Source organism: Euprymna scolopes, chromosome 18 (assembly GCF_053919585.1).
Source record: "Euprymna scolopes isolate OS-2025 chromosome 18, ASM5391958v1, whole genome shotgun sequence".
Lineage (NCBI taxonomy): Eukaryota > Metazoa > Mollusca > Cephalopoda > Sepiida > Sepiolidae > Euprymna > Euprymna scolopes.
The window spans coordinates 29,347,665-29,363,478 of record NC_136499.1 but is presented as its reverse complement, the minus strand read 5'-3'; the positions used below and the strand labels follow the sequence as shown (position 1 = coordinate 29,363,478).

General features: G+C 29.5%; 1 protein-coding gene across 34 annotated transcripts in view; it reads left to right on the top strand.

The window, feature by feature from the left end:
• Nucleotides 1-15,814, top strand: part of LOC145297554 (serine/threonine-protein kinase mig-15-like) — a 1,203,941-nt gene that overhangs the window by 176,469 nt on the left and 1,011,658 nt on the right. For all 34 annotated transcript variants that reach the window (XM_080143552.1, XM_080143554.1, XM_080143544.1 and 31 more), the window contains exons 7-13: nt 2,957-3,018; nt 5,931-6,021; nt 6,233-6,305; nt 8,086-8,143; nt 11,006-11,060; nt 13,153-13,231; nt 13,945-14,114. In XM_080143552.1, the coding sequence (XP_079999678.1) occupies nt 2,957-3,018; nt 5,931-6,021; nt 6,233-6,305; nt 8,086-8,143; nt 11,006-11,060; nt 13,153-13,231; nt 13,945-14,114 (588 nt within the window). The remainder of the gene's footprint in view (nt 1-2,956; nt 3,019-5,930; nt 6,022-6,232; nt 6,306-8,085; nt 8,144-11,005; nt 11,061-13,152; nt 13,232-13,944; nt 14,115-15,814) is intronic.

Below are 15,814 nucleotides of genomic sequence, written 5' to 3'. Positions count from 1 at the left end.
AGCAGAATAACTCAGTTTTTGGGCTAATTAAACTATTTTTGTACAAGTAAGGTGTTTTTTTTTTTTTTTTTTTTTTTTAAATTATTTAATTCAATATCTTAGGATTTACTTTACTAATTATCTTTTAAAGGATTTTTACAAGGAATTTATTAAACTTCAGAAGTTAGTTTGAATTGGTTAGCTCGCCGTGAAAAGATTTTTTTTTTTTTTTTTTTTCATGTGTACAAATATTTTTTTCGTTTTGGAAATTAAGTTTAGTCCTTAATCTTTCAAATACAATGAAAAAGTAGTCGGAAACCTACAAAAATATTATAAATCGGCTTTCAAAACTAGGTCCCCCATTTTTGCCCGTACCTACTATATTTGATTCATATCTAATTATCGTATATCGAGTGCTTAGTGTTCAGCTCTTTTTATGAGGTATGCCTTCTACATAGTATACAGTACATGTAAGAAGTGGAGTGAAACAAATTTTCTGTGTAGCTTGCCTGCCATAAATGTTTTATACCATTACCATGCTCTGCTCTACTTGAGCACTTTAGTAAATACTGAAGCATTTATAAACAATATATCATTTTATAATAGAAATATGCTAAGACTAGGGATGTGACATCTAGCAATAGCTACATTAGGAGTGAAATAATTGTGCAGTGAAAGATAAAATATTGAAACTGTTTGGAGAGGGAATGGGAGAACTAAAGTGATCTCTGTGATTCAAAATACCATGGTATAAAGAGTTTTATTTATCGTACACCCTCAATTGATCTATCATTCTTATTGAATAAATGAATTATGCATTAGTATATATTTTTATATTGTCGTTTTATTATTTTATTGATACTGTATGTGTGTGTGTAATATATATATATATATATATATATATATATATATATATGTGTGTGTGTGTATAATTTCTAGTTTCTTCCATAAACAGCAGCAGGCAAGAAGGCTCAGGTGATAGGATGTCGAACTGTCATGATAGGTAACACCTAATGTCTGGAGTTTGAATCTTGGGGTTAATATGCTGGCTGCTTTAAGTAATATTGACAAATCTTGAAAAAATTGAACATATCTGTGAATTATTTATCTATATATATATATATATATATATATATATATATATAATGATGGTTGTGTAGTTCCGAGAGAAAAATATGTATATTTAAAAGTGTAGCCATCAACAATTGTGGGTTTTTAGCCTTTTATCATATTTTTATTTAAAAATATTTTTATAACGCGTTTTAAGCTTTGGTTCGCTTTCTTCAGATATTTTTGTGAAAAGTTTTTTTTTTAAAATGGGAGTTTGAAATGCTATTTTTACATCTGCTGATACTAAATGTGTTTTTCAGAGTGATGTGGTCTCAGACATTCTGTCTCCAATAGTAAGTGTTGGTAGTGTCCGATCAGAGTTAATTTTAAAGTGGGGGCTTTTGGTCCATTTGGTGAAGGTTTTTATGGGTTTTTTTATGACTTTCTTTCCCCATGTATAGCACACACTCACACACAATCACATGCACACACATACGTACGCAGGCATATACACATATACACACGCACATACATAGAAATATATGTAGGAGCGTACATATATACATACCCACCTACACACTATTTGCTTATATATATATATATATATATATATATATATATATATATATATATATATAAGCAAATGATGTTAGAAATAACAGGAATCGCTGCTGTATAGTTAACTATACATTTTTTATTTTTCGATTTTTTTCTAATGATCTTTCTTGTGTTAAAATAAAAAAAATAAATAAATAACGAATGCTCAATATGTATCATGAACGTTTTCAATTCTTCGTCAGATCATCATCAGGTGAAAAAACAAATGAACAAAAAAGCTAGAGAAAAGAGAATATCAAAAGGTAGCTGTGAAACGGACACTTGGAGTCAGATGCTGAGAGAATGTTTTTGCACTTTTCTAGAAAAACGTTAACAATTTAAATTCTGTAATACCAGAATTAGCGGCACAGGATAAAATTGTATTATGTTAAGCAGTTTAAAATATTATTACTAGCCTTATAGTAGTAGTAATATATATATATATATATATATCTCCCACAACTCCAAAACTTTATAATATAAATATGCAGATTAAATTCTCAGATATTTTATCAGCTAGGCCCCAAAAGTGTACTCATAAATGCATATAATTCTTGAAATTTTTGATCTAATTACATTGGGGGGGGGTTATGATGTACATACTTATCATGGAACAAAAATGTCATCTCCCAAAAATCAGGTAAATCGATCAAGTATATATAAAAAAATTTTTTTACGATTTTTAGCAATTTTGAAACTAAGTTGTATTCATTACAAAGATGATTTTGATCTCTATAGTTTGAATTGTCTCCCTTTATTTATGAACAATGGCTGCCAAAAATTATCGATCACTAAAAATCGTAACATTTAATTTTCTTAATTAGATTAAAAAAGTATTTCATCAGTTTATGTGATTTTTGGAATAATGACATCTTCGTTCCATGATGTCAAAGATTTGTCTGTATTTTCTGTATTATTATTATTAAATGTAATTCTGAATAAACACCAATAATATTGTTCTCTTTCAACTTGGCAATTTGTCTCCAAAAATAGAACTTTAATTGTGATAGATTGAATCTTACCAAAAAATGATTCTCTTTGCAATCTATTTTTTATATTAAATATGAATAGAAGTTGACCACAAATCAAATACAAAAAATATAAAACCCACCAAAAAAAGAAAAATATAGTTGTTAGTTTTATTCAATATTTAAGCATTCCTAATGCAAAGAAAGTGATGACGTTCATAAAAAGTCATTCGTTGAGTACCACAAAAAAAAAAAAAGCAGTTAAAAAAAAAAAGATGAATACATTAATATGAAATAATTCTGTGCCTTACATTTGATTGTCATTAATTTTGCTTATTTTTCTTTTCTTTTTAAACTTCTAGCCACCAAAGGCAATACTTTAAAAGAAGAATGGATAGCATATATATGTAGAGAAATATTAAGGGTGAGTATAACTTTATCTCTTTTTCTTTTCTTGCTCACTTATTGTAGAATGTCATGTTGCATCGTTTTCAATTTAGAATTCAAAACAAAAAATGTCCTTGACATATTAAAACCAGTTATTAGTTTCAATAAATTATATTTTTTTTATTTTTTATTAATTTATTCTTTAACTTAATTCTGTGCATTTATTGTATCTCTGCAACCTACTGGAAACTATTTTCATGACCTATATTCATTTTTCACAAATTTGAATAAGTTTAATAAATGTGGGACTTGTCGCTTTTATATTTTAGTATTAGTAAATTGAACTGGGCATAACCACAAAAGCATGCAGGCAAGCATTCAGTGTAACAATCAGTAAGGTCTGTTTCAAGTTCCTCTCAGTCCTCAAAATCAACAGAAATTAGACTGTCCCTGTAATTGGCTGGTTTCTGTTGATTAGCGGAGAGCACCTACAGCATCTGGCATTTTCAAATGGTTACCCATTTTAGTACTGATCGGGTTAAATGATGCTTAACTTTGGTGATCTAATGGGAACCTGTGTATCAACTTGATCATGCTGTTAGACCTATTTAATGACTCCTATTCTGACAAATATTCATTGATCATGACAATCCCTCGTATCATCAATCATGCTAATCTATTCACTTGATGGTTTTTACAAGTTAAAATAAAATCTATGATGAAACATGATTTTTATTTGCAATTTTTAATGAGTGGGGGAAAAAAGAAGTTGGGGTTATTAATAAGTAATGTGAAATAGACTGATTATCACAAAAAACATGAAGTAGAGATTAATATTCTTTCAAAAAAGTAATGAATCTTTATAGAAAATGTAAAGACTTGACAAACGAAAAGGTGCAAGCATTATCAAAGTATATAAATACAAGTTAATATTAAACATTACTGCATGAAAACAAAAACTTGGCCTTAGAGTCAAGATCAAAGGGTAGTATCTGTTCTTCAGATGCTGCACTTCAATTTCTTGTTCTGTCAGTGGAGGAGAAATCCTTCACGACTGAGACAATTTTTATTTTTGTTCCTTTTCTCCACATAAAAAAATGACCCTGGTGTCTAACTCTGTCCTGTGGGGAGGCATTGTAAATAGGAACATTACTGCATGAAACAAGTGCAGAAATTTATGCTATGAATAAATATTAAGACTTTGTAGTTTAAAAATTCCATTAAAACGATTAGATTCAGCAATATCTCACTAAAAATTTAGCCACTAACCCTGTCTGTACAGACTTTTTACATAATGACTCTTCTAAATTTTAAAAGCATAACTGTCTATATTACTTCAGATATCCTTCTACGTCTAGTCACATTATCAAACCAATGAGGTATTTATCTTTTGCAAATGAAGACTGGAGCTCTAATCAATCTTTGTCAATCATATTTAATTAACCTTATGTATTTAGAAGTCATTCCAATTTTGTAAACCGTACTGCTAAGTAATATGTAACATATTGAAAAATATTTATTTTTCTATTCTGATGTATGTGATATTTGAACAACGATTATATAAATTTATGACAGTGTATTTCTCATTAGCTTAAAATAGTTTAAAATAATTGTTTGATTTATTCATGCTTATATAAAAATGGAGTACATCTTTCTTATCCACAACTTAATCAGATGACTAAAAGATTATATAAAATAAAATATATATAAAAGCAAAAAAAAAAAAAAAAAGTAAAAAAGAAATGACTGTAAAGTGATTTGGTTGTTGGGAAAATAATTTTTACTTCAAATCCTTAAGCACAACTTTAATAATCCAAACCAAATGATTACAATAAATTTTACCGCTATTTATGTATTCCAGTTGCATATTAATTACGATGTCTGCAACTTGATAAATTCTTGAAAGACATTTTTGTCCTTATCTTTGAGGATTTTCTTCTGGGTTCAGAATAGCTGGTTATGCTGCTTTCTGACCAAGTTTAAATTCATAATATAAAAAGAATTACTTTGTATTTGAATTATTTTTGTTTATCTGGAAGGTGCTTGACTGAGCATCAGTCTTTGGTTTTTCCTTGTAAAATTTTCGCAGCAAGAATTCATCTCGCTACCAAAACTGAAAAGAACTCTCCTTCCTCCATATGACTAACATCAAACAGAATTTCCATGAACAGTTTCTTCTAAAAACTTTCATCTGTGGAACACATTACCGCAGATTTGCTTCTATGCTCACTACAGCAGTATTTTCAAATCCAATGTCGTTGAATACTTCTCAGTATTTACAAATCCTCACATGATGTTCTTCATTATTCAATCGACAATCTATCCATTTTATTAGGTGGTGTTATTTATCTCTCCCCCATGATGTGATGATGTGATACAAGTCAGAAACCAATGACCTGGAGGATGAGCATCCTGGCCTGCAAAAAATTCGTGTCAGCGTTTTCTGATAGGGAATCCTGGCAGAACTATTCAAGTGTTCAGAATGATTAGCAATAAATTAAGCCTTTGTTAAAGGAAGAAGGCAAAACCTGGGAAGGTAGACGTCCTAGAACTGCACAGGACTAGAGACATGTCTTGGTCAACAGGAAACAAGCCACCTCAACAATGGCTTAGACTCTGTTGGTTTTGGTGCCAATGGAAGGTGGTGACTCATTAGTAATAATAATAAGACTAGGCTGGTCTGAATGTTAAATCGTTTGCAAAAACATAAAATTTGACTCCTTTGTGTTTTTCAGCTGGCTAACACATTAGGAGAGAACATTCTAAATCATACTAGGTGTGGGTGTGCTTTGTCCATGAAATAAAAAAGGAAAACCAGCGAAAAAAAAAACATTTGAAAAATTGAATGAAACATTCACTAGGAAAAAAAGTTGTTGATTTTTGTTTAATCAAATTTACTTAAATATCTTTTATATACATATTTATATATTTTTTTGTTTATCTTTTCAGGGTTTATCACATCTTCATGCTAATAAAGTAATTCATCGAGATATCAAAGGCCAAAATGTCTTGCTTACAGACAATGCTGAAGTAAAATTAGGTGAATACTAAAAAAAAATTTATATACTTTTTTTTTTTTTTCAAAACAAGATTTACAATTTTCAACTAATATTTTTTTTTTTAGTTTCGAAGTATTTGAAAAAATAAAAACTTAGATGTTGTTTATATTGATTACCTAACTTCAGATGTTAACAAAAACATTTGATAATTTCTTTAATTCTCTCTTTTTTTCTTTTTTTTTTAAACTCCAGTGGATTTTGGCGTTAGTGCTCAGCTGGACAAAACCATCGGTAGACGAAACACATTCATTGGAACGCCTTACTGGTAAGATCTTTGAAATTCTTTACTAGTTCTTGTGTGGTTACATTTACTATTTATTTTATTTTTTTTGCATCTTTTCACATTTGCAGATGATTGGTAGTTTTTGTAACTCCACCTTACTATAGCAGCTTTTAATTGGCGCATTTCTGTTCACAGGCGATTGTGTCTGTCACTAAACCCAGGATTCTTCTGAGCCAGGAGTGAGAACTTCAAAAGGAGGATTCTCATGTCAATATGAAGAGGAGAGGATATATTTCTCTAGCTTCCTGCTTCATAGCTCTAATCTAGTTTCTTTCTAAGATGTTTTTAGGGGTTCAAAAGCTTTTTGACTTTAGTTATTGAGCTGGGGCTTCACATCTGTGAAGCAACTAACATTCATCATTCATAGTCTTTTTAATTTCTGCTTGGTTGGCAACTTTGTCTTGCATTTGCAAGGGCAATGCCAGTTAACAGATGCAACTTGTTCTGGTTGATAGACATCAAGCCACCAGTGATCAAGTGGGTTTAGTTTATTGGCATGGGTTGATTTCTTCCAAATAGGGCATGCAAACTCCACAAAGGATTAGTACAGAACTAAGGCAGTATAAATTCTTTACAGAAACTAAAATATTTCACTTGGACTCATTAATATTTATCCAAAAGAGTTACAATTTAAAAAAAATTTTTTTTTTTTTATATGATTGTTAAAATTGAAGGAGCAAAAGATAAGTGAATAGTACAGAAAAGTAAAGTTGTTATCAATAAAGTTAGAACAGAAAAAAAATAGTCCCTTTTTTTATTTATTTTTTATTTAATCCAGCAATGGGGAAGCAAATTTAGATGTAGTAACAAATGAGTAAAAATGCTTCGCAACTAATTCAGAATTTAGAACTAATATTAATATTATTTGAAATATTCGAACCATTGCTCTCATATGAGTGTCGTTTTCATGTTTCAGCCGATGTAATCTCTTAAGTTGTTCAGGTGTATTTTATCGAACTCTGGAATCTGCGTAGAATTTCAAACGGAACCCTTTATTTGATTTCAAGGGATAGCATGCTCTCATTCAGTCAATCATGATTGAGTAGATGTATTCAGTAATTCGCAGGTGTATTCTTTGTATCACTCATATAGAAGATTGGTCCTGGATATGACCTTAAACTATATCCGATGGTGAGGTTCCAGCTTGCGGACTTTGGGAAGTGTGGAGCCACCCTTTAATTGCCATTGCTCCCAAGTCCACTCTGACCTGGAGTGGTAATACCTGTTAGGGTCCCAACTATGGGTTAAATAGAAACCGACTTAAAAAACAAAACAAATATATTCTATTAAAGAATTGACTGGATTCTGCATTAAATAACCTGAAAAGGGTTGATATGCCGTAAAACAAAAACAACCAACCATATAGAAGATTGAGTCTTCAACTACCAAAAAAGTGTCGGTTACAACTGAATTTTACCAAATATTTTAGCTCTTATGTCACGGGTCCTCAAGATGAGAACAATAGTCTGAATAATCCAAATAAACAATCCTCATCTCAAGAATTCAAAAACATTAATTATGCTGTGTATTCTCTTTTTAGCATGTTAATTTCATAATGTAATTTGGTGCATATAATTTCCAACCATAATTTTGTAGTCATTTACAAATTTTAATCATTTAAGTTTTTTTTTCATTTTATACACATTTGTTCTGACTCTGATTGATTCTATATGTAAAGTTGATAGAATAATGTACAAAAACAAATAAAAAAAGTAATCTGTACAAAAGTAATGAAATTCAATTTCTTTTTTGCTATTTCTAGGATGGCACCTGAAGTTATTGCCTGTGATGAAAATCCTGATGCCACTTATGATAATAGGGTAAGTGCTACTCCATGGTTTGATTGGATGGAGTGAAAGCAAATAAAAAATATAAAAATGGAGCTGTACATGTCTCATGATAAAAAAAAAAAAAAAAACTCTTCCTGGTGCAAGGGAAATTACAAGAGGGCGTTCCAAAAGTAATGCCTCTGATTTTTTATTCCACCTGAATGGTTCAGAGCGTATTGCCTTGTTATAATGACTAAACTTATGCATTCATGTCCTGAAAGGTTCATATTTCTGTTGCAGATATATATATTTTTTTACAAGGGAATCATCACTTATCAAGGTCTGAAGACCACTTGAGGATAATGGTTAATGAGTGTATGGCAGTGTGAAACTCTAAGAAAGTAACCCTTGTCATGGACGTGCATCAGAAGCAAAGATGCATCATTGAATTCCTAGTAAAAGTGCATTAAGAATGGTGGTGACTATGTAGAAAAATAAATTATGGAGCACAAAAGGTTACTCGTTTTAATGATACCATTCCCATCTTCGTAGCTCTTGAACTTTTTGAGTTATAAAAAATAGGAGGCTTTACTTTTGGAATGACCTTCATTCTATCTAGTTTCCTACAGACTTTTGTTGAAAATGATTTGTTTTTACTTTTAGCATAAAAAAGAACTTAAAAACAAAACAAGACCAATAAATAAACTAATCTTTTCATTAAAATTAGACAATTTATTACTTGTTGGGTCAATGTTGGTACATTGTACATTTGTGTAATACATTATTTTATGTCATCCTCTTATTTTCCTTTGTAAGCTGCTGCTGCTCCTAGTAATGATACTATTTCTATGTAAGCCCCCCCCCCCACCACCACTCTCCCTTCAGACACCTGTTGCTATCAGATCAGGCTATGTGAAGATTCTGGCTTTGTGACCTAAAATGCACCAAACATTGATGTTATTGTTTTCTTTTTTCTTTACAAAACTCAATCATGTTCTGCAAAGTCAAAAACAAATCCTTTACAATACGACTAAACTAAACATTGTGAATAAATACTCAAAGTAACTTGAAGCATAGTAATTTTGGAAAAACAAATTACTGGATACACCATTAAATTGATTCGAATAGGGTAGGTGTGCTGTAAAACAACCAAACCAAATCTCCCTCCTTCCTTTCTACCGTCTAAAATATTCAGTGTACTAGCAAGAACATCAGACTGTTAGTATATGATAAATCCATGAATGCTTTTGTTGTAATTCAAAATTTGTTTCCTGGCTAGAAATAATGAATTTCTTCACATTAAAAAGTAGGCTTATGGAAAACAAAAACATGGAAAATTATAGGTGTTATATTATAAATGAATAAAATTGAAACTTTATGCACTGTTTATTCTTTGTCTTAATGTGCAGGTTAGTTCATGCAAATTCTCTCTATACTTACAAAGGAAACCATTGCTTAATGAAATAAAATAAAATGTGTGTGTTCATCTTGCTTTGAATTACAGTAGAACCTCAGAATACAGTGGCCCTGGGATACAATTTTTTCAGATTACGATGTGAAATACAATGTTTTTCCTGCCCCTGGTTATGGTATTTGCCCCACCTATATACTGTACTGTATTTTGTTACTAATTTTTAATATGTACTGTATAAAATTTTTCTTAGGCCTTGCCGTACGGCAATTTCACCAATAATTTTTTTTTCATTTGAATATAAAATTTGGTTCTTAGAATTTTCCATTTATTAAACAACAAAAATAAAAAACATCTTTATGATGTGTGTATCCATGATGGAAAGAAAATATTGTATGCCAAAAATCACGAGAATTGATCGAGTAGTTTTATTTTTAAATAAAAAAATTCAAATTTTATGGCTAATTGAAAAGCTACTGTCTCGTGACGCCATTTTGATAAATCTTAAAAAAAAAAAAAAAAAAAAAAAAAAAAAGAGATAATACAATATAATTGACAAGATTTTTATTGTAATGCCTCCAAATTCCTGATAATCACTTGAAAATTATTTTGTTTATATATAAAAAAAAAAGCTATATGATCAATTTAGATGATTTTTAGGAATATAATATTTTCTTTCCATCATGGGTACATACACTGTACAGATTTTTCTTTATTTTTTAATTTTTTTTTGGGGGAATTTAGAGTAACATTCTATTGAATAGTTGTATGAGCATTTATGAGTAACAATTACAAAAAGTAATTAACGAAGTGTAAATGTTGAGCCTGGTAAATATTAGATGAGTGACCATTTAGGAATATTAGGTGCTGTATGTAGGAGGATGTCAACATCTTGCAAGAACTGCAAAAATCTCCCCTAACCAGTGTATACATGTAACTGGGGACTGCTTGTGAATTCAGTATTTCCTAGACGCTTCCTCCTTTGGGTGGAAGCTGGTTCAACCCAATTAGGATGAATGTTGCTTATAGATGTACAGTAGAACCCCGGGATATGGCATTAATCTGGTCAGGGGTTGGGATTGCAAGGTGAAATCACTGTATAGCAGGGCCCAAGCAAAATTTTATACAGTACATATTAAAAATTACAAACAATACAGTATAGTATATAATCAAATAACATTCTAAATAACACCGGGGAAAATATATATGGCAATTAAGCTACAAAGAATATTCGGCATTTCATCCACGCTAGGATTCGTCAGGCTTATATATAAAGAATCAATGAAAATGTGTTGTGACTAAAATGTTTATTTTCAGAAGTGTCAGAAATGAAGATTTTTCTGGAGAAAAGTTCCATTGTCCATTACTGAATTTTTTATCACTAAAAATGACATTTTTCAAGTTTCTTTTTATGAATTCAATCATTTTGGTAATCAAGAAATCATTACACTTTAACTGAATTGCTTTTTCTATTTTTAATTTTAATGTTTGTTTTATTTCAGAGTGATCTTTGGTCGTTAGGTATCACTGCCATAGAAATGGCAGAAGGAAAACCTCGTAAGTACATTTTGAATTCGTGACCATTTTTTGTATTATTGGAAATCTACTTTGTTATTCAGTGCTGATATGTTGTAATCATCATAGACGTTCAGAAAATAAGAATCTAGTTTTGTTAATTGACACTGTAATCCTGTCTCCTATTAAGATGTTAAGATATTGCAATTGGATGTACCATTAAAAAAAAGTTTTAAATTGAACCACTTATTTATTGTTATAAAGTTCTGTCTGAAGGAGATTAAACATTTGTTTGTGCAAGGTGGCTTGATTCTGTACTGCTCAAATTTTGAGAACTTGGTTTTCATGTTGTATACAAAATGTCCCAAAACAAAGTAAAAAGTTATTTTAATTTGTAAAAAAATAAATTTTTCTGCCAAATAGTTGGAATATAAGTTCAAATTCAATTCGATTTGTTTGGTAAAAAAATTGAAGCAATCATGCTTCAATCGCAATGTAGAAGACCGGTAGAAATTTTCACAGAAGATGACAGTAGCCCATCACCTATCCAAATTTACCTTGAATTGTTAACTTATTGGATCATTCATGACCTCACTTGGAAGTTTATTCTAAGTTCTAAGGATCCCGATTCGGTTTAATCAAAACTGGTAGTGGAATAGTTTCTTGTGTCTGTGTAGACAACTTTCTGGTGCAATAGTGAATGAATTAGTTTTATTCAGCTTTTCAACTCCTCATTCAAAAAATAGTGTGATCTCAAGAGGATTCAAGAGAAGTTGGCTTATTTGCTCCCATATCACAGTGATGAATTTCTGGTTTTGGGGCGTGTTTCACTTTCAAAGTCATATTGAAGAAGAATGTATTAATTTCATACGTGAAAAACTGAACAGTACTGTGGCTTTGTTTTTATATTGTGTAAATTTGATACGGAGTCTCAAAAGCAAGTACTTTAAACAATTTTGTGAATTATTTCTTTGTTTAATACATGTATTTGTTAATATCTCTTGAATGGTACTTTTCTATTATTATACATATATTTCTCAAATATATTGAACAAAAATAGTTTAGCCCGATTTCTTTTCAGGATGAAACCTAAACATTTCTGTATATTGTTATTAATGTATTTTCATTATTCTATGAAAATCAACCCATGTATTGAAATAAAAGAAATATATATACACACTCACACCAGGTTAGATATTTCAAAGTGCGAACTGATGAATTTTACAAGGTTATTAACACTGCTCGATAAAAAAAAAAGAGCAAGATATATTTATAGTAAAATAATTATGTTTATTTGAATATAAATGAAAGTATGTAGATAGATAGATAGATAGATAGATGGATATATAGATATATTATGGAAATCACTCCAGACATTCATCTATTTGATTTAAAAAAAAAAAAAAAAATACTTCATGGTAAAAAGCTACATTAAGTGTTCAATGATGAGATTCTGACCCAGAAGACAGCAACTTTTTCCTCTTTGTCAGGAACATTGTTCATGTAATATGAGAACAAAAGAATAAAATAAGGGAAGTGAGTTACAAGGTTGCCAAAAGTAAACCCAAATTCCACTTTCTACTCTCAAATTATTATACCAATGTACATAATATATTTTATAAGTATGTCATTCACAACATGGCTAAGATTGAGTTTGGTCAATTTTTCAGTTTGAGCCTTATCTTCTGTAGCACAAGCAAGGAATGGAAAATTTTATTGTTTATATAAACAATATTAGCAGTTAAAATAGTACTCAATTCTTTTTAGTAAGAGCTTTGCATTATTACTAATGATAATTGCTGATTTTATTTTTCACAGTGGTCAATTCATGGGGGTAAATAATATTAAAGCATGATATTTCTTATATCTGACCACAACTTTAGTATTTAAAAAAATATTTGAACAAATGCTCTTTAAATTTAAAATAAAACCAATTAACCAATAGTGAAAAACCGATTTGATTTCAATGCAATAAAAATTTGAAGAAATATTTTTTCTCATATTAAGCTAATACTTTTCAACTTACTTTTTTTAAATTGAATAATATAAGAAACTGATTGACAAAAAATAAGTTTAACATATCTTTTTGCAAAAATATTAGAAATCAACATTAATCAGATTTATTTTATTTCAGCCCTCTGTGATATGCATCCAATGAGAGCATTGTTTTTAATCCCAAGATCTCCACCACCCAGGCTCAAATCCCGCAAATGGTAGGAACAATGACACTTTTTAATATAATTTCTTACTTGTATCATTTTTCATTTTAATAATGTTATCGTATTTTTTTATTTTTTGTATTTTTTTTTTTTTTTTCAAATTCCCTTTTCTTGCAAAACTTTAAAATGGTTAGGAACTTAAATAAAATGACATGTTTTTATGAATAAACATAAAATGTTATTTTTTTCCAAATTGTTTTATAAATATTTCATTCAAGTAGTGCCAGTCAGTTATTGAGGTGGGCATAAATAACTGATCGATTTTATAAGAAAAAGAATTCTTGCTATATTTTTTTTTTTTTTTTATTATAAATATTTTTAAAAAAATTTCTAAGGAACTGTAATTAATTTTTAAAGTTAGCATAAAAAGATAAACAATGTTGAAGTAAAAATCTGAAATGGATAGAAGTGAAGATTAACAAAATAAGTTTATTTTTAACACAGCCTAAAATGAGCTGTGATAAAAAGAAATTGAACTTTTGGATCTAAGAGGTTAGACTCAGATCTTAGAATAATTATTTTGTTCCTATTATTTTCTTTGTAAAAAAACTGCTCACTGATTCAAAGTAGATCATAAATATGCTTCTAATACCTATACTGTATTTATAATCCAATTTTTTTATTCCTTTAAAAATTAAAAAATATATATAAATAAAATAAACTTCAAAGTGAATTTAAAAACATTTCTTTTGGATTTCTTTAAATAGGTCTGCCAAATTCCAGAGTTTTGTGGATGCTTGTTTGATTAAGGACTACACTCAAAGACCTAATACAGAACAACTGCTGAAGCATCCTTTCATCCGTGACCAACCAACTGAAAGACAAGTACGCATTCAACTCAAAGATCAAATTGATCGCCATAGGAAAAACAAGAAAGGTAAATTATTTGAGCTTGGCTTTATTTTTACTTTTTGCGCATTGATGTACAAGTGGTCAAACAACTATTGATGTGAACTGTGAAATTGGTGCACAGAGTTAAATCTGTATTAATATCCTTTGGGGAAAAATATGAATTTGGCAAAGAGCCAGATGAAAAAAAAAAGTCATTGAGCAAAATCCACACATTTCAGTAGACACCATGATTATTAGAAAATTACTGGCTTAATAGTTTGTTGTTTCTATTAGATAATGCTTTTAGTGTTGCTTTTTTCTATTGAATAACATATTACTTAAATTTTATTGTAATTGCTTGTTTCTCTTTGTCTTTTTTTTTTTTTTTTAATTTTTTAATGAAAGATTAAGGTGTTAATACATCCAATCCTAGGAGTTTATCCTCTCTAACTGAAGGGAATTTTTATAATCTCTTCAGTAATGGCTACACCTCATAGTAAGCCTAACATTCAGTCCTTGTATGTGTCTGTGTGTTGGGGGGAAGGGAGAAAATATTAATAGTAATTTCCGAAATGAATAAAAATGATTTTATGATTCAACTGAAGTATAACTTTGGAAAAAATGAACATTTTAAGAAAAGAATATCTAAGAAGTTAAAATATAAAAATAGAAGACTAGTATGTTTTATCAATGTAAACTGACATCTTGTGTGTTGTAATGGTTTGACTTGTAAAACTTTAGCCATTTTGATTCTCCTTGGATGCTAAGTACCTGTGGTCTTTGTTTTATACGTTTCCATTAAAATTCATCTTTTAGCTATTATGCTTTGAATTTGTAAAAACTTTCACCATCTTTTGTTCATAAATATCAGTTGTATTCTATTGTTTTCAATGATAGCTGGTTGATTAAGCACCAGTCTCATTGCAGGCACACGTTTTTTCTAATCTATCAGCATATAAATGGATGAAATTACGGTTATGTTTTTTCAGTTTACTTATGTGTTGAAATTTTTAAAGGATGTTAATCTCATTTGCCATTACTCTCTGATTCACTTAAACCTTGAGTGGTAGTAACTGTTAGGGTTCCATCGTTGGATCAAGTATAATTTATTATTTACAGACTTTTACAAAATATATGCTTAAAAGACCATCTATTCTTGTATGCAAAAGATGCATCTATTTTGACATAAAATGGTTAACATGACATAAAACCCAATGACTACTCTATTTTTATGGTATGTCTTTGTTTCGTATGTAAAATGCGTCTATGATAAACTGGTTGTATTTATACGGATGGAGACAAATTACTGAGTGGAAGGCTCAAAGCAAAAGAGTTGAAGGTAGTCATCAGTACAATTTTTCTTTTATTTATTTTTTATCTAATTAAAATAAAAATTGTCAAGTTTTCTCTTATTTGGGTCTTGATTTTAAGATTTTATTAATATAAGCAATAAAAACAATTGAATGTGTATTAATCAGTTACATAAAGCTGAGATGCACACAAAAATTTGTATGATAGCTTTATTAATAAAGAAATTTAAATCCTGTCTTTATTTAGACATATATATGAAATCAATACGTTTTTTGATGTGGCTTAATAGTCTAAATAATTTGTACCTTTTGAAAAAAAAAAAAAAAAAAAAAAAAAAAAAAAATGAATAAAGGATGTCAAAAAATGCAGACTGTTAAATGTTTTTGTTGGTCTAACAGCAGTTACTTCCCTTTAGACCTAACACTAGAATACTCT